The sequence below is a fragment of the Acinonyx jubatus genome, chromosome D3 (assembly GCF_027475565.1).
Source record: "Acinonyx jubatus isolate Ajub_Pintada_27869175 chromosome D3, VMU_Ajub_asm_v1.0, whole genome shotgun sequence".
Classification (NCBI taxonomy): domain Eukaryota; kingdom Metazoa; phylum Chordata; class Mammalia; order Carnivora; family Felidae; genus Acinonyx; species Acinonyx jubatus.
In genome coordinates, this window is record NC_069392.1 from 73,936,725 (window position 1) to 73,960,394 (window position 23,670).

The window sequence follows — 23,670 nt, forward strand, 5'->3', positions numbered from 1 at the left end:
CAAAGAGAAGGCTTAATAAATATTATTCTAGGGGCACCTGGGTGGCTGAGTCAGTTGAGTGCCTGACTTTGGCTCAGGTCATGATCTCATGGTTCGTGAGTTTGAGCCCCACATCAGGCTTACTGTTGTCAGCCTGTCAGTGCAGAGCCTACTTCAGATCCTCTGTTCCTCTCTCTCTGCCCCTTCCCCACTCATGCTCTCTCAAAAATAAACATTAAAAAATAACAAATAAGTAAATAAATAAATAAATCTTTTTCTAGCCCTTTTTCATATTTGGTTCCACCAATCCTGTATTATTTAATTTCCTGTTTTTCTTAATTAAGGAAGTGTGAATTAGGGATGATTCAAACATACTGATTTTTTTCTTCCTTCATTGAATATTATTTGTTGTTTTCAATGCCCCTTTGTTGGGTGTTATTTTAATCATGTGTACCCTATTCTGTAGACAGATTGATTTTTTTCAAAAAGACCCAAATCATTTTTGGTTTTGAGTGGCTTTTAATGTCTCTTGTTTGGAAGAGGATTAGGCGCTGAGAACAGAAGCTCGAGCTGCCGCCCCTTTTGTCTCGCACAGCCATGGGAAAGTGGAAACCCTTTTAGAACTGCATCGTGACACATGTGTGACATGTGTGGCTTGTTTTATAGGTTGGTTGTTCTGCTGGAAAATGTTTGAAAGTCTCCCTCATGTAAAAGCTACACTGTTTCAGTATTATGCCATTTATCAAATACGAATTAGTAAATTTCTGGAGGTTCCTGGGTGGCTCAGTTGGTTAAGCATCAAACTCTTGATCTCAGTCTTCATCTTGGAGTAGTGAGTTCAAGCCCTGAGTTGGGCTCCACAGTGGGCACGGAGACTACTTTTAAAAAAATTATAAATTCCTGATATAGAATCTTTTTCGTTTTTTAATCTTTGATTATTTTTGAGAAATAGCGAGCCAGCAGGAGAGGGGCAGAGAGAGAGGGAGACACAATCTGAAGCAGGCTCCAGGCTCTGAGCTGTCAGTACTGAGCCCGACGCAGGGCTCGAACTCATGAACCGTGAGATCATGGCCTGAGCCAAAATCGGGTGCCCATCCAACAGAGCCACCGAGGTGTCCCTGATACAGAATCTTCAAAAGTTTGCATTTGTAGATTCTAGAAATTCTAAAATACGTTGCTAAATTCTTATTCCTTTGAAAGGAATATAAATATTTGTGGACCGTAGCAGGTACAAATTTAGGTTTAGGACTCTCTAAAAACAAAGAAGTTAAGAACGGCTTGGACTAGCCATCCTGAATCAATCACCAGTGTTGTAAATTAAGCAAAAATGTAGAGCTGATATTCAAAGGGAAGAAATCGTTGCCTTTGTCATACACAAATCTGCTAGAGAGTAGTACAAAGAATTCGAGTTAAAGAACACATCTCGTGGATTTACAGGAAAGGTGTCCTTAATGAGAAATGGTAGGTTGTGGTTAAGGTTCTCCAAGAAAATTGTGGGCACACTGTCCACTGGGACCTGATGAACATCTAGAAAATGCATTCTGGGGAACCGCTGTAGCCCCCTCACACTGTAAGTAATTAGCCTTTCGCATGTCTGTTTCTCAGGGCTTCCAGCCAGTAGCGACAAAAGCATCAGTCGCTACACAACACACTCTTACCTGATAGATCTAGTTTCCTAGGTAAAATTTACATGTAATAAACGCACCCATCATAAGTGCACATTTTGATGAGTGACAGCAAATGTGTACGGTCTTGTCACCACCAGCACGATCAAGACAACTTACCATCACCCCCAGGAGTTTCCGTCTGCCCTTTGGAGCCAGTCCTCCTTCTGGCTGTTGCTGATCTGTCACTGTAGCTTTGCCTCACTGAGAATTTCATAAGAGGAATCGTACAGTATGTGGTTTTTTGTGTCTGGCTTATTTCACTTAGCGTAATGTTTATTTTCATCGACCTCACTGTGCTTCCAATCTGTTTCCTTACTAACCACTAATGTTAAGCTTCTCGATACAGAATCCAAATACAAAACCTAACTAGAAGATGGGTCCATCTACACAGGAACAGAAATTGTTTAGCCACGTTAAATAAAGGAAAACCAAAAACAATTATAGGAGCAGTCATTACTTTTGGAGTTTATTTTCTATCCCTTATTATTTGTCATTGGGATTTTTATTCCCTTTGTCTTCCCCCTCCTGAGGTGCTTTCTGATGTCTGTATTTTTAAATTAAAAGGAAAAATTATCTTTGTTTTCAGCATTTTGTGATAATTTCACAGCTCTTATAATAATGTACTGTGCCCTAAGGTGTCTGCACTGATGACTGGAAATCGGTGGGTTAGAAAATCCTTATACGAAAACCAAAATTAAATACAACGTAAACCTGTATATGCCTGTACCATAATTTTCCTTACAGATACTAATATTTCTCTAGTACAGATAAACTATGTAAGTGAGTGTACCCTCTTTTGCTTCCTAGAAAAATGTAAATTATGCATTGAAACTGACAAATAAATTACCATAAAAACATAGGACAGGAGTTAGTTATTCCCACAGTCAGACCTTTCAACTGAATCCTTTTTTTAAAAAGTATCTGAGAATGTTTCCCACAGTGTGTCTATACATTATTTATCCGCATCATCCTCTGCTTCAGTTTATTTGTTTAGAAAAACAGATTGGCTAGGATGTAAGTTATTTTGTAGGCAGAAACTATCCCGTTACTGCTACATTTCTTCCTACAAATGAAACAGACTAAGCGAGTGAGATGACTTCTTGGCTGTCGCAGTTCGTGATGTAATATTTAGCATAGATCATCGTGCCTTTTACAAACCTGTGTGAAATGTCCTGTAACACTTGAGTGGCTGCAGCTGTCACCTCATTTCTTCTGGATTAAGTTTGGTCAGGAAAGAAGCTGCCTCATTTTCCAGTTGTCATTTGCCCAGGAAGTAAAAGCAAATTGTAATGAGGGAATCACAGCGGGAAGACCTGCTAACAAATGAGAGGCATATATTGACTGGCAGCCAGCATGCCATTTCAGTGATAAACGTATTTTTATACACTGCTGTTCAAGGTCATTCACTGTTGTCCTTGAGTGGGCAGCCATCAAAAATCGTGCAAGTCACATTCTAAACACTTCTAATAATCAGGGCAAAGATGCCTTACTTTCAAAAGAGAAATCAGCCATTAATTTTACACAGCACTTAGATAAATTAAACATCTGTACGTGCTTACTGTGGCTCTATCTTGCTTTTGTTGCAGATTGACCAGAAACCAAAGGAAATATAAATTTATGAGGTAGCTGTGAGGTATATAGGTGTAGATTTATTACAGTGTTCACAGAAGCCAAACTTGAACGTGGTCAGACCTCACTAAGCAGCCTGTCTCTGTTTTGTGGCTCTTTAGTTTTTAAAAAGTGTAAAGAACTTATAATCTAAGAATTCCAAAACAAAACTGTTCTCATTTTAAGACTTCTACTATATGTTTGAAGTAGATTTTATATTAAAAATACTGAAAACAGTTTGCTTTTACATCTGCCCAAATGCAAAGGAAATGTTATCACTAACTTTTTGAACATGTACTCTGTCATTATTTGGAGAAACAGTGATTGAGTTATTCACCCTTTTTTATTCAAAACTGAGCCATGCTTGTCTAGATATTAAATGACCAAAACCATGTTGTTATCCAACTTTTATAATTTTTTTAACGTTTATTGATTTTTGAGAGAGACAGAGTATGAACAGGAGAGGGGCAGAGACAGAGGGAGACACAGAATCTGAGGCAGGTTCCAGGCTCTGAGCTGTCGGCACAGAGCCTGATGTGGGGCTCGAACCCACAAACCGTGAGATCCTGACCTGAGCCGAAGTCGGACGCTCAACCGCCTGAGCCACCCAGGCGCCCTAGTTGTTATCCAACTTTTAAAATCTCCATAGATAGCAAAAGGTTTAGATAGAAATCTGATCTTAAGTAACCGTATTTTAAAAGTTATATGGAAAATGTGGTGGTTTGGATCACCCAGTGTCTTTCAGTAAATATTTTTAAAAGTGTCATTGGCCCTAAAGTCCTTCTCGGGGTGTGTGTTTACAATTAGCATGTATTCACCAAACCTCACAAGACTTGCTCGCGGTCTGCCTGCACCTAATTCTCCATCCATCTATATCGTTCTCCACTTGATCCCTTCACCATAAATCCAAATCCTTCTGAAGGTGTTAGTTTTTCCGACCAGGGTCACCTTCTGACCATGCACCCCTGCACGGAACACGCTTCCAGTCTTGCCGCCCCCCACTTTACCCCAGCACACGCACTCGCCATTGTTACCCAGAAGCACTCCGAGCTTTCCTACAGTATTCCCGCAATCTGATTTCTACCTGCAGGTATACACGTAAGGGCAGGAAAATGCGTGTCTCCCTGGCTTTAGCTTAGAACTTTGGTGAATCCAGTGTCCAGAGGCTCAGGACAGTAATCTCACACTTCCCTGTGGCGTCGCACATACACTCCCGCTGATCTGGTAACACACGTAATTGCCCCCATATATCTAAACATATATCTAGAAACTTAGAGGTTCCTGGTGTCTGGCTTGGACCTTGAAATGCTTTTTCTCCATAGAAGTGGTTATAAATAGTGCTTAGGAGATTGAACTGGCACTGTAAATCCCGAAACAAGAAGAATTATGGAGGCTTTTGACAGCTGGCCTGGAAATCTAACTGCTATTTGCATTGTTTCAGTGGATGAAAGTGTTCAGGATTCTAAACACCTGAATCCCACCCAAGCGGTAGGACCCTTCATTTGATGGCTGCCTCTCTGAATACACTCCAGAATCCCGCATGGGAAAGAGTTGCTAGCATGCGAGCATAAAGTTACTAGGTGCCTGTGGAATAGCGTGGAGTGACACAGTCCGTCATGAATGCACAGATCCACAAGTAGAATGGTTTCTTACTGCTTATATTGAACAAAAATTAATTATCAGGAATTTAAAAAACAAAAAAGTTCTCACAGCATCAATCTTGTCTGGACCTCGCGTGCATCATTCTGTGAGCTCTGGCTTTGGGCTCTGACTTTTTCACGTGTAAAACAGGAAGTATGAATCAGAATTCTCATTAAATTCTAAACTCTCCAAGGATCCAGAAATGGTATTTTCTGTTCTGTATGAAATTGCACGCACACCTTGAGCATGAAGATCCGCAGTGGCTTTAAGGAGCACTCTTAGGTTTATAAGTTGTTTGCGTTTTAGTTTAGGTGTCTTGGTAAAGCACTTACAAACTCTGACACCTGAGTAATCATAAATTTAAAACCTGTAACACTGTCACAGTGCTGACCACAGGCCATCTTAATATACAATGCTATGTCTAACTATTGATCTCAATTGACTGTTAAGTGAAAAGGTTTATGATAAGCTTTTACCATAGTATTATTTAAAAAAATACATTTCTTCAGCTGTATTAATTTCTTTTTGAAAAAAACCCTCCCCTTTAAAAGAGGACACCTGCCTTCTATTTTCTACAAAAATGGATAGTGAGTCTCTATCCTTTCTAAGCTGTACAAGCAACGAAATATGTAGTAAGTAATGTTTCTTTGTTAAATAATGCGTTTTTTTCTTAGGCAGAGGCAAATTTGGGGGGTGCGTGTATGTGCTTGCCATGTGATGCACAATATTTATTTTAACCTTTAAAATGATCTGACCACTGTGAGTCTCACCTCTGAACAAATATTTTTATGAAAAAAATAAAATAATGCAGAGGAATACCAAATTGAAATCATACAGTTTATCAGTTTTTCCTAGTATGAAAAAGACAAACTAATAAATAAGTCCAGAAAGATACGGGGCACCTGGGTGGCTCAGTTGATCGAACGTCTGACTTTGGCTCAGGTCATGATCTCACGGTTCATGGGTTCAAGCCCCACATCGGGCTCTGTGTTGTCAGCTCAGAGCCTGGAGCCCGCTTCAGATTCTGTGTCTCCCTCTCTCTCTCTCTGCCCCTCCCCTGCTTATGCACACGCACACACACTCTCTCTCTCAAGAATGAATAAACATTAAAAAGATTTTTTTTTTCTTTTAAAGTCTGGAAAGATAAATGCCAAGTGATTCATGGTGGTTCCTGTAAGGCTTGAGATTTGATGAGTAAGAAATCCCAATTTTATTATAGGTACTTCAAAAAAGGTTGTGACATTATAGGTAAGTTTTAGTTTCCTTTTTTGATGTTCTCTATATTAAAATCGTAATAAACTTTAAACCACGGGGTGTCTGGCTGGCTCAGACAGAAGAGCATGCGACTCTTGATCTCAGGGTCATGAATTCAAGCCCCACATTGGATGTAGAGATTACAATAATATTAAATTTACAATAATAAAATAAACTTTAAAAAGCCCTCCAAAATAAAAATTATGCTTCTGTTAAAAATCATTTTTGCTAATGCAAAGTTCATTTATATAATCTATTAAGCCTTCCGAAATGGGTTAGAACTGCCTTCTTTATATACTTACTTACTCCTAAAAGGAAATCCAGTATTAAATGGAGGCTTTTACTTGAGTTTTACACGCTTTCACTTAAAAGGGAATAAAATTAGAGGCGCCTGGGTGGCTCAGTGAGTTAAGTGTCCAGCTCTTGATTTTAGCTCAGGTCATGATCTCAAGGTTCGTGGGATCAAGTCCTGCATCAGGCTCTGAGCTGACAGCGCTGAGCCTGCCTAGGATTCTCTCTCTCCCTCTCCCTGTCCCTCTCCCTATCCCTGTCCCTCTCCCTCCCTCTCTTCCCCCCCTCTCAAAATAAATTTTAAAAATAAAAATAAAAAAGTGAATAAAATGAGTATGTATAGTATTAAGTATGCTTTTAATTGTATCCGTGGTAAGGCAAAGAACCTTATGTTAAGGCACACTGTTTGTTATATACGTGATAGCAATTATAAGCAAATTGCTAACAAAGTGAATTCTAAGTTAGAAACAAAAAATTTTCCAAGAAGGGTTCATGCTTGCTTGGGAAGAATGCAAATTAAAACAACAAAGTGGTCTGTTTCCCTTAAGGATTGTTGGAGAGCTTGTCAGTGCTGGAGTGCAACAAGTGGGCTAGTGTTATTGATTTTCACCTTGTGTTACCAAAACATTTTTCATTGACAAATATTAATTGCGTATTAAGTGCTGAAGAGTTTGATGGTCCAGATATTGAATTTTGTAATGAATTGGGCTTTTAGTTTGGTTTACCAGTAGGCAATATGGTGGCATGAAAAGATACAGAGGTTTAAGCCGGCATAACTTCCACTCCAAGAAAGTCAAGTAGATATTCCTGAAGAGTTTAAGCTCAGCAGTAGGAGAAGTAATTCGTTTCCCTTTGCATTTCAGTGACTGACTGCTCTTTAGCCAAATCATAGGGAATGCTTGTCTGAATAGGTGTTGTGTGACTATAATTAGTAGTAAAGTATCTGGAATGTCTTGCGTTGATTCTACCTTACGAATCTCGTGAATCATTGAAATTGCTACCGGAACAGAGTTGGTGATTGTGATCATTACTATTAGTCTTTATAAATGATTAATTTGGTTAAACTATTTCTCCTTTTATTTTTGAAAAGGATCTGTAAATCAGAGTGAGCAACCACAGTACGTACGTGTGTCTACATGGGCACACCCACAAAAATGCATGTTCTGTTTTTAATTCCTTTTTAGTGTCTTCCCCAACTTTTTAGTAGCGTGTCTTGTTTTTTTATTCTTTTGGTAATTATATCCAGCAACATCTTTTATATAACGATCTTTCTTAAATATCAAAATCTGTGGGTAACTGATAAAATTAAGCAAAATTAAAATTAGGGAAATTAGACTGTCAGTTTGGGCAACCAGCTGGTATTGGTAGTTTCGATTATAAATTTAATCCTAACTCAGGTATTTCTTTTTGATTCTAGAAATTTGACCTTTTTACTAATTTATTTCCTGATCTCTGATCTAAATAATTACAATCTGATACAGGATTATCACCTAAGAGAAAAAATGTGACCAAACTCCAAAGCAGACTTATTAGCCCTTTCTTCTCTGCCTCGCCTTCCACTGCCCTTTCATCCTCGCTCTTCCTGTCTTTTCCCCCGTTGGCTCTTCACAGGTTCTCGTAGCCACTCACACCCAGTGATTGAAGAGATACTCACGGAGAGACTGCTGTGCAGCAAGCGCTGGGTGCCAGATCCGTGCCACAGCGCCTCTCGACGTGCTGGTCGCTCCCGGATCCGTCTCTCCTCCCCTCAGCCTTCTCCTTAGCTCCACATTCCTCTTTGTGACTCTCTAACGTATTTCCAACTACCTTCTCTAGTCCTCCACCTTAATATCTACCTATCCCAAACCTAGCTCCTCACGATTTCCCACCTGCCCCCATCCTCCCAACCTAGAAACATGTTTTTTCTCTTATGCCTTCCTGTCCGGGTCACAGCATCACTGTATACCCAGTGGGCCCCTCTTTCCCAACCACATCCGGTTCCTCATTGGATTCCTAATTGATCCACTACATTTTCCTCTTACCCTATCCTTTTTTTTCCTAGCTCCTCTCTCCTTTTCCCTCTGCCAGAATTTTCTTAAGACTGGTCTGATCTGGGGGCACCTGGGTGGCTCAGTCGGTTGAGCGTCCAACTTTGGCTCAGGTCATGATCTCGCGGTTCATGAGTTGGCAAGATCAAGCACCACATTGGGCTTGCTGCTGCCAGCACAGAGCCGGCTTTGGATCCTCTGTCTCACTCTCTCTCTACCCCTCCCGTGCTCACGCGCTGTCTCTCTCAAAAATAAATATACATTAAAAAAAAAAAAGAGGGGCACCTGGGTGGCTCAGTCATTTGGGCGTCCAACTCGGATTCGGCTCAGGTCACAGTCTCACATTTCATGAGTTCGAGCCTCACGTCAGGCTTTACGCTGACGGCACAGAGCCTGCTTGGCTCTTTGGATTCTCTCTCTCCCTGTCTCTCTGCCCCTCCCCTGCTCACGCTCTCTCTCTCGCTCTCTCTCAAAATAAATAACTTAAAAAAAAAAAAAAAAGCCTGGTCTGATCTGACCATTCTCCTATTTAGAAACTTCAGGAGACTCTCTGTTGGGTGTCAACTTAAATCCAGATTTCCTAGCACAACAAAAAGATGGTGTGTATGGCCTGGCCATAGCTACCTTTTTGCTTCACCTGCAAACCCTGTCCTCCCCAGTGCTCCCCACCCCCTCACTTCCATTGGCAGAGTGACACAGGACTGCCTGCTGCTCTCCTGGGCCTCCCTCACATGTTTGCTGGACTCATCTTTCCTCTTAGGATGGCCTTTTGTTTCTGGCCAACTTCTGCTCATCCTTTACAGCTCAACTCAAATACCACCTTGATTCTGTGCCTGGTTCTGATGTATCATACCCTGAACAGCAATGGCTGTCTATTCTTCTGGGTTTCCGTGGCACCTTATGCACATTTCTGTTGTGCTGTTAATTGCACTCTACAGTAGCTGCTTGCTGTCAATCTGTCTCTCTTTTCTCCCAGCTTCACTGGCAGGTGTGTGTCTCATCTTTGTGCTCTGACACAGGGTCTAGGACATAATCAGCTCTCAGTAAACATTTTTAAGTACATTTGTGCTAAAAATATTTAATTCCATGAGGTAGGCAAGACATACGTTACCCTTCTCTTACAAATAGGCAAATCTTGTCTCAGAAAATTTTGCCCATTCATAAACCCAGCAAGGACAAATTTTAATCCACTAGATAAACACGGGATAGTTTAAGGGTAAGTCAGAGGACTTACAAGTAACATCACTGTGATTTTTGCCACAATAATTGCTCTGGAATATTTGCAAATGCAATTGCTATGTGAAAAAAAAGTCTGGGGCACCTGGGTGCCTCAGTTGGTTAAGCATCCTTCTCTTGACTTCGGCTCAGGTCATGATCTCATAGTTCATTGGTTGGAGCCCCGCATCGGGCTGTCAGGGCAGAGCCTGCTTCAGATCCTGTCTCCCTCTTTCTCTGCCCCTCCCCTCTTGTTCTCTCTCCCTTTCTCTCTCCCTGTCCCCCTCTCCCTCCCTCCCTCCCTCCCTCCCTCCCTCCTTCCCTCTCTCTCTCTCTTTCTCTCTCTCCCTCAAATATAAATTTTTTAAAAAAGTCTACATATATCATTGTATTCTTTTATTACTGTTTTAATACTGAGAAAAATGTTGAATGTTACATGAAAGTCAGGAAGGTAATTTTATAGTTTTATAACTTGGCATTTCTTAACAAAAGAGATGTACCCTGTAATATACAACAACATTAATTAGGTGATGTTCCAGACTAATCTGACTTTCTGTTTTAATAAGGTTAAAAGGCATGGTACCACACATAAAAGTATAAAATTCCTGAATATATATTATGTATTAGTAGGTATACTCTATTCTCCAAAATAAATACAAGACAAAAGAGGTGCTAACATACTGGTTAATAGATGTATGAATTTTTTAAATGTATGTAATACCTTAATTTTCTACAACACTTTACAGCTAATTTCTTTTTTTGGAACAGTGCAAATGTTAAATCCTCTTGAAGTGTGTTTTTTAAAAGTAGGAATTCTGTAGCTTTAGTACGGTCTACGTAAGACAGTTTTGTGTCACCAGACGGTATATTCCACACGTATACCCGGTGAGGGACCACATGTGTGAGGGCCCTGTCCTGCTACTCAGGTCAACAGCCATCTTCTGTTTACCTTGACCCAGATCAGAAATGAGGAGAGTGCTGAGTTCTGTCAGTTGACGGAGGACGTGTGTGTGCTGAAGGCCTGCTGTGTAATACAGGGCCTAGTGTTTTGAGAGGGGACAGAGGTGACCAACCCGGCACACGTTTCTGGAATTCTGAGAGGAAGCAACAGGGATTTCCTCACGTGGCACAGTATCGCCTTTAACAATACTCTCTCCTATCTTCTTTGAAAATTTATGTAACCATTCTGTGTCCAATTCTTAGGAATCCTTTGAATATTTAACATCACAATTTTCACTCTGGGAATATAAAAACAAAAGTTCGTTCATTTTAAGATTTCTAGCATGTGTTCACATAGACTTATATTAGAAACACCGATTTAAAACCATTTAGCTTTGGGTCTGCCCAAACCTGAAGAAAACATTTTCTGTGACTTTTGAAGCATATTTGAGTTATATACTGAATAAGTGTTTCATAATTATTTCATACCAGCAGTGTGAATATTGGACAGCAGTTTATTCACTATCTTTTTATTTAAAACTGATCCGCATTTATCTAAATCACATTAGCATTCAGTGTTTCAGTACCCATGAATCATCTTTAAATATGACTAATTATTTTTAAATGTTGATGAAAAATGTTATGGCTCGAATTACATCGTTAACTAGATTTTTTAGTGTTATCATTACTGAGCTTAAAAGTCTCGCTCAGAATACTAATACACTATTATCCTGTCATCAACCAAAAACCCGTGGTAATTATGTTTGAAAATAATTGGAAGTTTGTGACGTCCCAGGATTTTTGGCAAACATAATTTCAAAATATGCTGTAAGACTGACCACTTGAACATGTGAAAAAAGGATGTATCAGTTATGTATAGCTCAATTGGATATTTTATAGTTATTTCATCCTGAAAATATGTGGTCTGCTAAAGCAGATGAGAGGTGGGTGGGCATGTGCACACACAGGCATGGGTGTGGTCAGCTCTTCATTATCTGTAGTAAGAGAAGGAAGAAGCACTTCAACATCAATAGGTGAGACTTACGGAAAATTGATTCTTTGAATCTGAATAAGTCCCTGAGTTGAATAGAAGGGGAAAAAAACCTCCTAAAACCAGTACATACATTTAACAAAGGTTGCTGTTACAATGACCTCATCATTTTAAGACTGAGAAACACCTAAAGGCTTAAATGTTTATTCTCTATTTGTATTCTATAGACCTTCCTTTTTAAAGGTAATTTTGATCATCTACAGTTGACATTGGTGAAAATAAAAGCTTCAGTAATCACAAAAATCTGAAATTATTACTACTGCCTAAATTATAGTAGTAAAAAGTCTTGAGCATTTATGTTGATTCTTACTCTTCTTGGGGAAGGGTGTTGTGTGTGCACATGTGCTTGTTGGTATATAATCCTCCACAAAAAGAATTCCAAAAACTATCGCTTGTGTCACAAGGATTACCAATATGTAGATATTGAAAAGCTCCTTTAATTCATCTGTGTCAGTTAGCTTATCCCCAGGTGGCATTTAAGTAGCTTTTAGTGACTGAAAATGGGCACTATATGCTGCGACTATGTTTAGGGATAAAGACAGACAGTGCACTTGAGGCACTATATCTTATAATCAAACTTAAGGTAGCTCGCTTTATTACATTTACCCTTAAATCTATTTTCCATTTAGATGTTCAAATGATACCAAATCCACTTGTCTTTCGCCCTGAATGTATATTCTTTTCAATTAGATAGTGATGGAAAACTCAATTCATTGGATGGTTCCAATACCCCTTGGCTTGGAAACTGCCACAGCGGGTTGACTCTATATCATAGAGTCGGCATAATGTGAATAACAAGTATTGCCTCAGCCCTCCATCAAGAAAAGAAATTATAGAGATAAACAACCCGTTTTCAACCCTCAAATCTCTGTTCAAAATCATTATAGAATCGCCAAAGGGCAGCATCTAGGCTTACGTGCTTACACTGTAGGAGATAGTACAGCCAATAAGAAACAGGTCCCTCTTTAATACTAGAGAGCTTTAGGAATCCTTTCACCATCTACTTTGCTTTTGGTCAATACTTTAGTTTCTATATTTTGTGCCCCACGTGAGAAAAAGCCAGGGTCCTAATTTTATAATGATTCTTTCCTCAAGTGGTGCTTATTTATGGTACCCGTAGGTAGATGTTGCCTCTTTGGAGCACAGATGAGCTAATGGGACCCAGGCCCAGGGAGGGAGGCTGCCAAGGAGAAAGGCAGGACCACCGTCCTCTGTGGCCCAGGTGGCCCAGGGGGGCCACACAGGCCATCCTCCACCTTCTCTGCCAGGAGAGAAAGGTGGCAGCTTCTAATCTTTCAACCTCTGTTCTGAGGTCAAGGAAGAGTTCCTCTTCGCCCACCACTGCTGTGGGGGCCAGGGGACTGCTGGGGTGAGTGAACTCCCCTGGGAGACCTGGCCCTTTCTCCCAGGCAGCACGGCCATCCACTGTCCTCACAGAGCTGGCGGGGTGGGGGAGATTGCACCAGGATGGGAAGGGAGACTGGACCAATCCGGGAACCTTCCTCCAGACCCCCTATACGTGGAAGTCACTGGGCTCCAGAGTGTAGGGATCTAGGAGGCCCTGGTTGCTGAGGGAGACAATGGGGCAGACGCTTCCCCAGCAAGGCCCAGCTCCACGTGGCCGCGGCTCTCAGGCAGCCTGCTGTGACCCCCTGGGCTGCAGCTGTGCCCACCATCTAGCACTCGAAGTCTGCGTTATTGGGCAGGGAAGAGTCATTTAGAAACTCTGGTGCAGAGGCGCCTGGGTGGCTCAGTCAGTTAAGCGTCCGACTCTTGGTTTCAGCTCAGGTCATGATCTCACTTTTTATGGGTTCCAGCCCCGCACTGGGCTCTGCCCTGATAGCGTGGAGCCTACTTGGCAATTGTCTCTCTCTCTCAATCTCTCTCTGCTCCTCCCCTGCTCACTCGCTCGCTCTCTCAAAATAAACAAACTTAAAAAATATATATTGGTGTATAATGTACCTACATGCCAACGACATGAAAATCGGGTATATAGAAATTGAAGCTTGGCAGCTTATAGTTTTTGTTTTTTGTTTTTTGTTTTTACCTGGTGCTCTGTGAGACAACAGATTCCAGAGCCAGACTGCCTGGATTCTCATCAAAATAAATTACTCCAATTCTCGGCACCTCAGTTTCTTGATCTCTAAGGTAGGGTCTAACATAGTGTTCTTACCTCGTAGGGTTAATCTGTAAGGATGAAGAAGTTTATATAAAAGTGCTGAGGGGCGCCTGGGTGGCTCAGTCGGCTGAGCGTCTGACTTCGGCTCAGGTCAGCATCTTGCAGTTTGTGAGCTCGAGCCCCGCGTCAGTCTCTGTGCTGACCACTCAGAGCCTGGAGCCTGTTTCAGATTCTGTGTCTCCCTCTCTCTCTGACCCTCCCCGGTTCAGGCTCTGTCTCTCTCTGTCTCTCAAAAATGAATAAGCATTAAAAAAACAAAAACCCAACTTACAGCATTCCCCGGCACAGAACAGGTGCTATGAAAGTTTCTCCTTATGCTTTTTGGATTCCCTGCGGGACGTAGCTCGCCAGTGCACTCTATAGACCTTTCAGTGTATGATTTTAGAATGTATTTGAAGGATGACAAAAGCTGCTCGTTGCAGTTGGCCTTTGATAAATGCAATTTGTTTGTTTGTTTGTTTCCAAGTATGAAGTTCTGGGATCCGTTTTTTTTTATCCGTGACCACCGTGATAAGCCAGAAACTGTGTTCTTCAAGCGCCCAAGTGATGGCTGTGTCAATAATTGTGAGGTTGCAAAAAAGTAGACGGCAAGGAATAGAATGGGCTCATTGGTCCGTAATTTGTACATTTGTAAATGAAAATAAAGAGCCAGAACGCAAAATTAGTACGAACGACTTTTGGAAAGGGGGGCAGGGGGGAAGGATTGAAAACAAGGACTGACGATCTGCGGTTTCGTCAGCGGAGGCCTCTCTGGGCCTTGCAGCCCAGCCCAGGCTCCCTGCTGAGGACAGGTGTCCACACACACGCCGCTTTCCTAGGGACACGGGGAACTTGGCGTGTCAGCCATCCGCACACCAGCGACTTCACCACAGCTTTCCCCAGGCACAGCTGCAGTGTTCTGGTAAAATCATCGCAGTGCGGGCCTTCCCGCACGCCGTTCCGAGAAACCCTAACGGCACACGGTTGCTGCTTCCAACTCAGTCGGCTTGAAATTCCACGTTCTGAGACGTGGTTAGCTAAGGTGGCCCTTAATACCATCCAACACTACGATGGCGTGATTGGAAAGCTTGGAGGGAGTTTAAGGAAAAGCCACAGACATGATTAAAAAGTTGGAAAATGAGACTTGAAATCTTACAGTCACTGAGGTTTGTTTCGTTGGTTGGGTTGTTGTTGTTGTTGTTTTTTTTTTTTTTTTTTTTACATCCCAAAAAGAGAAAATAAGTAACAAAGGAGCAAGTTGCTGTAACAGCCCTCAAGTCTATAAAAGGTTATCCTGCCGATAGACGGCTGTCTGGTCTCCGCCTCTGTGAGGCCACAGCAAGAGGGAGCAGGCTCACACTGTAGCATTATGGATTTAGATTTGATATAAGGAGAAATTTCCTGACAAAACACATTGTTAAACGCAGAAAAGCGTCCTCGGGGGTTTAGAATCTTCTCTAGAGATACTTGCAAACCGAATAGATGTTCATCTGTCTGGCCTGCTTTAAGCAGCCCTGTTCACATACAGAAAAGAAGGGGTGACCTTTCAGTATTCTAGGCAGCATCACCTGGCCTTAAGAGCCCACACACAAAAAGGCTGGAAAAGGCTTCGTTCGTAGCAGTAATTAAATTTTACTTGGGTCTTCTGCGTGGTCATAGATGAAACTTTTTGTTTAATGGCACACTCTGCCTGGATTGTTTGTTTCCTTGAGCATTTGAACCTTAAATATACAATAACATTTTCACAAATTGGTTGCTTCAGAGAAAAGAAAGAGGGAGTTTTTTCTCCAGTGTAATTAACTCTTAACTTCTTAACTCTTTTGAAATGGCTCTTTTTTGATGAGTCTTTGCCTTGCGTAACAAACCAAGCTGTCAGTCCCAGTGATGTCTTCATCTTCCCTTGGCCTTGAGCTGTTACCTCCCTGCCAGTCAGCCATGAAATCAGTGGCCTTCTGTATTGGGATGTCAGAAAGGCCTGCACGTCAGACCCTGGCCCTCTGTCCTTATCTGCCCTTTTCTGACTCTGGCACCGTCTGTAAGAGACATCAAGTGTAGGGGCTGGTGCTTTGGATGCAGAGGTGAACGTGTCCTGAGCCGCCCTGGGCGTTGCTTGTTATCCTTAAGAACAACCAGCACCAGGAACGTGTAGGTATTTGTAAGCCTTTGGCATCACTCTCCTTTTCTTTTCAGGGCGGATCCTCACTTCCTAGATACTCACTTCCCTGACTGTGTGGCTCACCTCCAGCCTGTTCTCCTGTGTCCACACACACGCTTCCTTCAGGGCCCCCTTAAACTGAGGATCTCCGCCATGTTTGTACCCCAACAAAGCATGTTCACACTGTTCTCTACCAGAGCACATTCTAGGGGAAATCCCTCAGCCAAGAGCTTCGTTGGATTTGTAGAAATTTCAGAGACCACGTGCAGCCAACTAGGGACATACTTCCAGCTCAGTAGACCTTTCAGGCACCCCCAAATCACAACTGTCTTTTTTTTTTTTAAGCTTCTTTATTTATTTTGAGAGAGACCGTGCACACACATGCATGCAAGCCGGGGAGGGGCAGAGAGAGAGAATACCAATATCCACTGAGTGTGGAGCCCTAGACGGGACTCCGTCTCACAAACCAGCAGATCATGACCTGAGCTGACATCAGGAGCCAGGCACTTAACGGACCGAGAGCCCCACAACTGCCTATCCGACCTTGTGGTCCCACCAGAGGCCTACAGCCAACGCGGTCTCCTTCCCTCTCCGTCCCGCAGGTCTTGGGTGAGGCTGTGACAGTGCTGTCCAGGTTCTTTTATTTTCCAGGTCATTTTAGGACATTTCCTATGAGGTGCGTGGTCCGAACTTCATAAACCTTTCCCTCGTAAGCAAAACAAAAACCAAAAACCTTTCCCTTCTAACGGTGCTCACGATAACACAACTTCACCTACCCTAGGAAACCTTTCCTTCGCAATTTATGTCAAAAGTAGGAAAGTATTTTGTGTGGTTGGGTTTCCTCCCCCCCCTTTAAAAAAGTGGTGAAACCTGCAAATAAATACAAAATGTCCTCTTTGGTCTTGTTCAGTCCCTCATGTGGGTGTGATAGAGTGCTACCTTTGGGCATCAGTTCTCAAACTTGTCGTTTGACAGCCAAATATCCAAAACACTCCAGGAAGAGACAGACCCTGTAAAGCTCAATTTTAAAGTATCCTAGACAGTCCTAGCTTCTGTTGATGCTGACCAAATCATTTGTGAAATGTGTGCCTCTCCTCCTCTGTGCAGGACGGTTGATTCTGTTTCTTCGAGGAGTACGCTGCGACTGCCTGTTAAAACTGCTAGGCCAGTGCACATACTCCTCATTATTACCAATCCTGCCTCTCAGTTCCTTTTCTTCGCTAAGAAAAACAGAGGGGTGCTTACCAATTCAGCACCGTCTCCTGCCAGGGGCTATTGTTTGATTTATTTTATTGTTCATAGCACTTCTTGAATTAGATTAATTTCTTTATATTCCATTTCTGTCTTTTCAAGACAGCAATTTCTCTTGACTAAAGAATAGAACAAGACACGATACCCATTCGCATATAAAAAGTAGACCAAGCCTCCTTTTATTTTGAAACCTGTTGTTTGGGGAAGCATTCTGTACAGTTTAGCATTTAAGATCCCAGCCACTGGGTGGGCCCCATCCCAAGCCCTCACTGGCTCCGTGTGATCCCCAAACAGCTACATCTCCCTTGCCGGAAGGAAGCGAGGTTAAAGTCCATTCAGCTGTTGCCTGCACAGATCTGAGAAGTTCAGAGATTCTGAACAAAAGACAATGGCATCATTTCCATGACACCGAGGTTCTGAAGCACCTCTTAGGCTGAGGTTGTAATGAACTCACTTCCCTCCTTCCCTGAGGACCCTGAGTGGCACTTGCTTTCTTGCTCCACCACGGGTCTCCAAGCGGACGCTGTAGGCAGCACTCCGTGGTTTCTTCTGGGTTCCTGTAAGATACCCTGCGGGGCACCCAACAGTGTCTTACCATGTATCTGTGTGTGTGTGTGTGTGTGTGTGTGTGTGTGTGTGTGTGTGTATGTGTGTATGTTCTGATCTACAGTGTAGTCCCCCTTTGCCCAGACTAAGGAAACTAACAAATGAAGCTTAGTATCCAGGGCGGCCTCAACAACAACACATGGAAACAGAACAGTGCCACAGTGCCAGAAAAAGTACTGATCCCCCCCCCACCCTCCCGTGCACCCAGCAGGAGCATGCGTTCAGCTCAGGACTTCCTGGCAGTAAAGCAAGGACATGTTACAATTCTGTAATTATTGTTACATGAGAAAGGAAAGCAACAACATTTATCTGGAAAGACAAACATTTTACTGGCAGAACAGTCCAAGATGACATTTAATTCACAGGATCTTCTGTTAGAGACACTGGATAACATAATGAAGGATGTCCTCAGCTGACACAGAAGTAATCTTGGAGTGGATGTTTTAAATAGCAGCCCTCTGTAAAAGTAGAAGAAGTTATGTGAAAACATTTTCGTGAACACTTTTCTGAAGGAGCCTGTGTGTCTGGCTTTCTGCCTTTACCGCAGGGCGAACCTCATCTCACAGAGAGGTACATTAATGTGACCACTGGGTTGGGACCTCCTTCGGACCTGCCGGTTTATGGCCACTTCACTGTTGCCAACTCACTGGTCGCTGATTAAGAAGAGATGCTAGGGGCGCCTGGGTGGCGCAGTCGGTTAAGCGTCCGACTTCAGCCAGGTCATGATCTCGCGGTCCGTGGGTTCGAGCCCCGCGTCAGGCTCTGGGCTGATGGCTCAGAGCCTGGAGCCTGTTTCCGATTCTGTGTCTCCCTCTCTCTCTGCCCCTCCCCCGTTCATGCTCTGTCTCTCTGTGTCCCAAAAATAAATAAACGTTGAAAAAAAAAAAAAAAAAAGAAGAGATGCTAATCTGAAGGAGGCAGGGTTAGCATTCTGTGTTGAGCGTTAGGGGTTCAAACGCCAGGAGGAGGGTCATGCACTTCTAGAGGGCTCTGGGGGCCCTGAAGGAAGGGCCAGCTTTTCTTAGAGGAGCCTTTAGTCTACTCACACTTTTAGATGCATACCAGGACCCCAGAAGCATGGAAGTAACTGTTTCGGCCTTTTGGATTTTTTTTCCCCGCAGAGTTGCCGCATAATGTTACGTGTCCAGGCGTACAACATCATGATTCCACGGATGTATACATTATGCCATGCTCACCACAAGCATAACTGCCACCGGTCACCACACACCACTATCACAGCATCATCGACTATACTCCTTGTGCTGTGCGCTTCATTCCTGTGACGTATCTATTCCGTAGCTGGAAGCCTGGATCTCCCACCCCCCACTTCACGCATTTTGCCCATCCCTCCACCCCCTGCCTGCTGGCAGCCGTCAGTTTGTTCTCTGTGTTTACAGATCTGATGCTGCTGCTTTTTTGTTTAGTCATATTTTTTTTTTTGATTCCACATGTGAGTGACATCATACAGTATTTGTCTTTTTCAGTCTAACTCGTTTCACTTAGCATAATGCCCTTTAGGTCCATGTATGTTGTCACAAATGACACATTCTCATCTTTTTTTTGATGGCTGTGTAATATTCGTGTGTGTGTGTGTGTGTGTGTATACACCACATTCTCCTTATCCATTTATTGATGGATTCTTAGGTTGCTTTCTATACCTTAGCTATTGCAAATAATGCTGCAATAAACATAGGGGTGCATATATCTTTTTGCATTGGTATTTTAATTTAGGTAAATGCCCAGTAGTAGAATTATTGAATCATGTGGTACTTCTGTTTCTAATTGTTTGAGGAGTATGGAGATACTGGTTTCCATAGTGGCTGTGCCAATTTCCATTTCCCACCACACTGTAGCAAAGGTTCCTTTTTCCCCACATCCTCACCAATACTTTTTGTTTCTTGTGGAAGAAACTATTTCAAATCAAGTATTCTTAAATTTTTTTTTAATGTCTTATTTCTTTGAAAGAGAGAGAGAGAGAGACCATGAGCGGGATCGGGGCAGAGAGGGTGACACGGAATCCAAAGCAGGATCCAGGCTCAGTGCTGTCATCACAGAGCCCAACGCAGGGCTCAAACTCACGAACCGCGAGATCGTGACCTGAGCTGAAGTCGGACGCTTAACTAACTGGGCCACCCAGGCATCCCCTTGAATCAAGTTTTGTTAATGGGAGGGTAGCACTCAATTCCATGAGACACCGGGCAGGAAATAAGGGAGCCAGGCAGTGGGCACTAGCAGCACAGGAGGAATTGAATTGGTAAAAGGGAGGACAAGTGTCCAGGCTGAAGGGCCACCTCTGCTCATCCCTGTCTCTTGTGGCCACATGCACACAAAGCCCCAGGATCACCAGAGCTTTCAATTTTTCAGGAAAGGCCAGAAATCTTGATTTTATGTGATAGCTGATGACTTAGAATATGAGCTCAGAAAACTTTTTTTGAACATTTTTCAGGGGCGCCTGGGTGGCTCAGTCGATTGGGCGTCCAACTTCGGCTCAGGTCATGATCTCACGGTCCGTGAGTTCGAGCCCCGCGTCAGGCTCTGTGCTGACAGCTCAGAGCCTGGAGCCTGCTTCAGATTCTGTGTCTCCCTCTCTCTCTGCCCCTCCCCCGTTCATGCTCTCTCTCTCTCTCTCTCTCTCTCTGTCTCAAAAATAAATAAACATTAAAAAAAAAAATTAAAAAAAAAAAACATTTTTCAGACCAAGCCAAACACATCTCCAATCTGGTTTCAGATTAGGCTGAACCTAAGGGTCTTCAGTTTGCAACCTCTGTCTTAAAGCAAGGCCTTTTACTATCTTAACCGTGACATAGCTTTAAATTGGCCCCACAGAATTTCAGGTTTTTAGCAGAACTGAATCTTGATTTTAAAAACCAATTAAAGATGCTTTCCAGTGATCTCAGTAAATTGACCTAGTCAGTGAGAACAGTCATTTTTTCCCTTTTAATTGGTTAACTTTTTACCCTCTTCCGCAATAATTTTCATTTTAGGGTAGGTGGCAGGATAATTATTCAGCAGGCTCACCTTGTTGCTCAATTAGCACCACATTAGGAGCCTATCACCATGGATAGTTACCATATCTGTTTAATAAAATGTTTAATGAAATGAAATCTGTTTCTAGGCTACCTTAGCATGCTAGCTGATACTGATTCTGGGATATATGGTAAGGGCCTCCCCCCCCCCCCCATTAAATTGTATACTCAAGTAATCCAGTTTTGTGATTATTTACATTTGTCTTATTTTTTTCCCAGCTTATTGACATATAATTGACATATGACATTGTAGATGTTACAGGTGTACATGTGATGGTTTGATACACTTATATGTTGGAAAGTGATTACCACCATAGCATTGGCCAACACTTCCGTCTTGTCACGTAATTACCATTTCTTTTTTGTTGATGAGAACATTTAAGATCTACTCCCTTAGCACCTTTCAAATGTCTGTCATCTTTAAGTAAGGAGGAGTAACACAAACATTAATATTACTTATTGGATCCTTATTATATGCCATCATTGTACAGAATGCTACATATATAGTAACTCATTGAATCTTCACAGAGCTCTTTGAGGCAGGTATTATCAACATCATCATCATCATTCCTGCTTTCTAGACTTGGTACTCTGAGGTTAAGTAACTCACATCATTTGCCCTAGGTCCTTCAGTGTGTAAGTAGTAGAACCCAAAGGCATGCCAGACAGCCTGACTCAGAGCAGTGTTCTCTGCCAGCCTGAAGCCCAGGGCTTTGCAGTATAACATGTTTTCTCTGAGTGTTGAAAACCGGGCAGTATTTTGGATCCCACAGTGCCCTGAAAGTCTAGTGACAGAAAAGAACAAAATCCAAAGAGCACTGAGAAATGGGCTTGTATCCCCACTCCTCCCTCCTTCCCTCCTTTTAGTCACTCAGCTATGAACTATAAGAAGATTCTTACTGAAATTTACCACACATATGGGGCTGAGCTACATAGTGCGCCTGATGTTCCCACTGAGACTCAAGGTTCACAATTGTTCATTAAAAAAGAGGCGGTGCCCGGGTGGCTCCGTTGGTTAAGCGTCCAACTCTTGATTTTGGCTCAGGTCATGAACTCAGGGTCATGAGATCAAGTCCCACACCAGGCTCCAAAATGAGTGTGGAGCCTGCTTGGGATCCTCTCTCTCCCTTTCTGCCCCTCCCCCCCTCAAAATAAATAAAATAAAAACATTAAAAAAAATAGATGGAGATAAACCTTCCTGGTAGTGTCTCCATTGAAGAGAACATATTTCCCCATTCCTTTCCAGACAGAGGGAGGAGACCAACCCATAGCTTGTAAGCAGACTGAATATTGGTTAATGTGGTCGAGGTATGATCTTCCATAGTTGAGTGAAAGGACATTAATACAATATTATGCTAATTTGCTTAGTATGCCAGTGTTTTTAATGACAATATCATTAAAGTTGAGTATCATTTTTTATTAGTAAAGACCTTTCATCATAGATGTAGTCTAAAACACAACTCCCTTTTTTTTCAATTCATGGTTAAATCAATGATAGCTATTTGGCAAAGGCTCAAAATGATCCCTGTTAACTTGTTTGTAATAGTATTTGATTTCTGTATGTGTTCAAACCTCCCAACAGGTACGTGTATGTATGTTTACTAATTGTAGCCAAGTGCATTTAAGCCCAGTGTTATTGGTGGGAAATGAAGCGTAAAACATGAAAAATGTATAATTATTAAGGGTTGAAATTATAGTTTTTAACTCCTTCCAGAAGAGGGATATTATGATGCAGCTCTGATTGTTTTTCATTTCAGATGAGTGAGGTTCCTAATTAAGTAAAATTCTTCCCTCTAATGGACATAAGTAAATTAACATATTGGTTCGCCTGTTAATATATGCTTTTCCATTGGACTCACGCTGTCCTCCCAATGCAGAGACAGGTAGCTTCTTCAGAACAAGATTAAAGAAAGCCCTTGGATATATCAGTGGGAGAACTTTGGTTGCTTTTCCTATTTTTCTCACCTAATTTTATAAATAAGGATCATAACAGTATCTAATCTCCATGGCATAACTTGTTCAACATTGAATGCATTTGCATGTGTATGTGTAACAGTTCTGTGGAATGCAGACCGTTAATGACCCTGACTTTTATTTTAGACGATCCATGGGCACAAGGGACCAATCACTGCAGTGGCCTTTGCTCCTGATGGACGATATCTTGCCACCTACTCAAATACGGACAGCCACATTTCTTTCTGGCAGGTACGTGTAGATGCTACAGGGTCCTAGGGTATACTGTATGTTTGCTTTTGCTACGAAAGGCTTCCTGTTCTGCCCGCCCTCCCTGCTTCTTTCAACAAATATCACATATTATTGCTGACTGCTTATGTGCTACATGCCAGCATGCAGGGTGCGCTGAGAATACAGTTAGCAATCTGGAGGTGGGGGTGGGGTCTGCTCTCACAGGGCTTGCAGTCTGTAAATAAGCAAGCAGTTACAATACAGAGGGGAGCCTGAGAATAAGGTTGTGGGACAGATTCACAGAGGAGGTGACATCCGAACTGAGACAGGGTCATGCTGAGTAAGGGCTGGATGGTAAGAGGAGGGCAGAGTGGGTATTTAGGGAGAGAAAGCAGGAGCAGCCTTTCAGTGGTAAGCCAGGGCACGGCATGCCTGGGGGCCTGGCCGGAAAGGCACGGGGCCAGGGAGGTGCTGCCCAAGGATGCGGGCAACCCCAGCAGGGCAGAGGCCAGGGAGAAGGCAGCGAGTAGTAGCTTCATATCCCGTTTATATTATCTCATCTGTTTGCGTTCTGAATTTCCCACATAATGCTCTTTATTCATGAACTATCAAAACATT

General features: G+C 42.5%; 1 protein-coding gene across 5 annotated transcripts in view; it reads left to right on the top strand.

Moving 5' to 3' along the window:
• WDR7 (WD repeat domain 7) overlaps positions 1–23,670 on the top strand; it is a 352,494-nt gene that overhangs the window by 320,504 nt on the left and 8,320 nt on the right. For all 5 annotated transcript variants that reach the window (XM_053205738.1, XM_053205737.1, XM_053205734.1 and 2 more), the window contains one exon: positions 22,969–23,073. In XM_053205738.1, the coding sequence (XP_053061713.1) occupies positions 22,969–23,073 (105 nt within the window). The remainder of the gene's footprint in view (positions 1–22,968; positions 23,074–23,670) is intronic.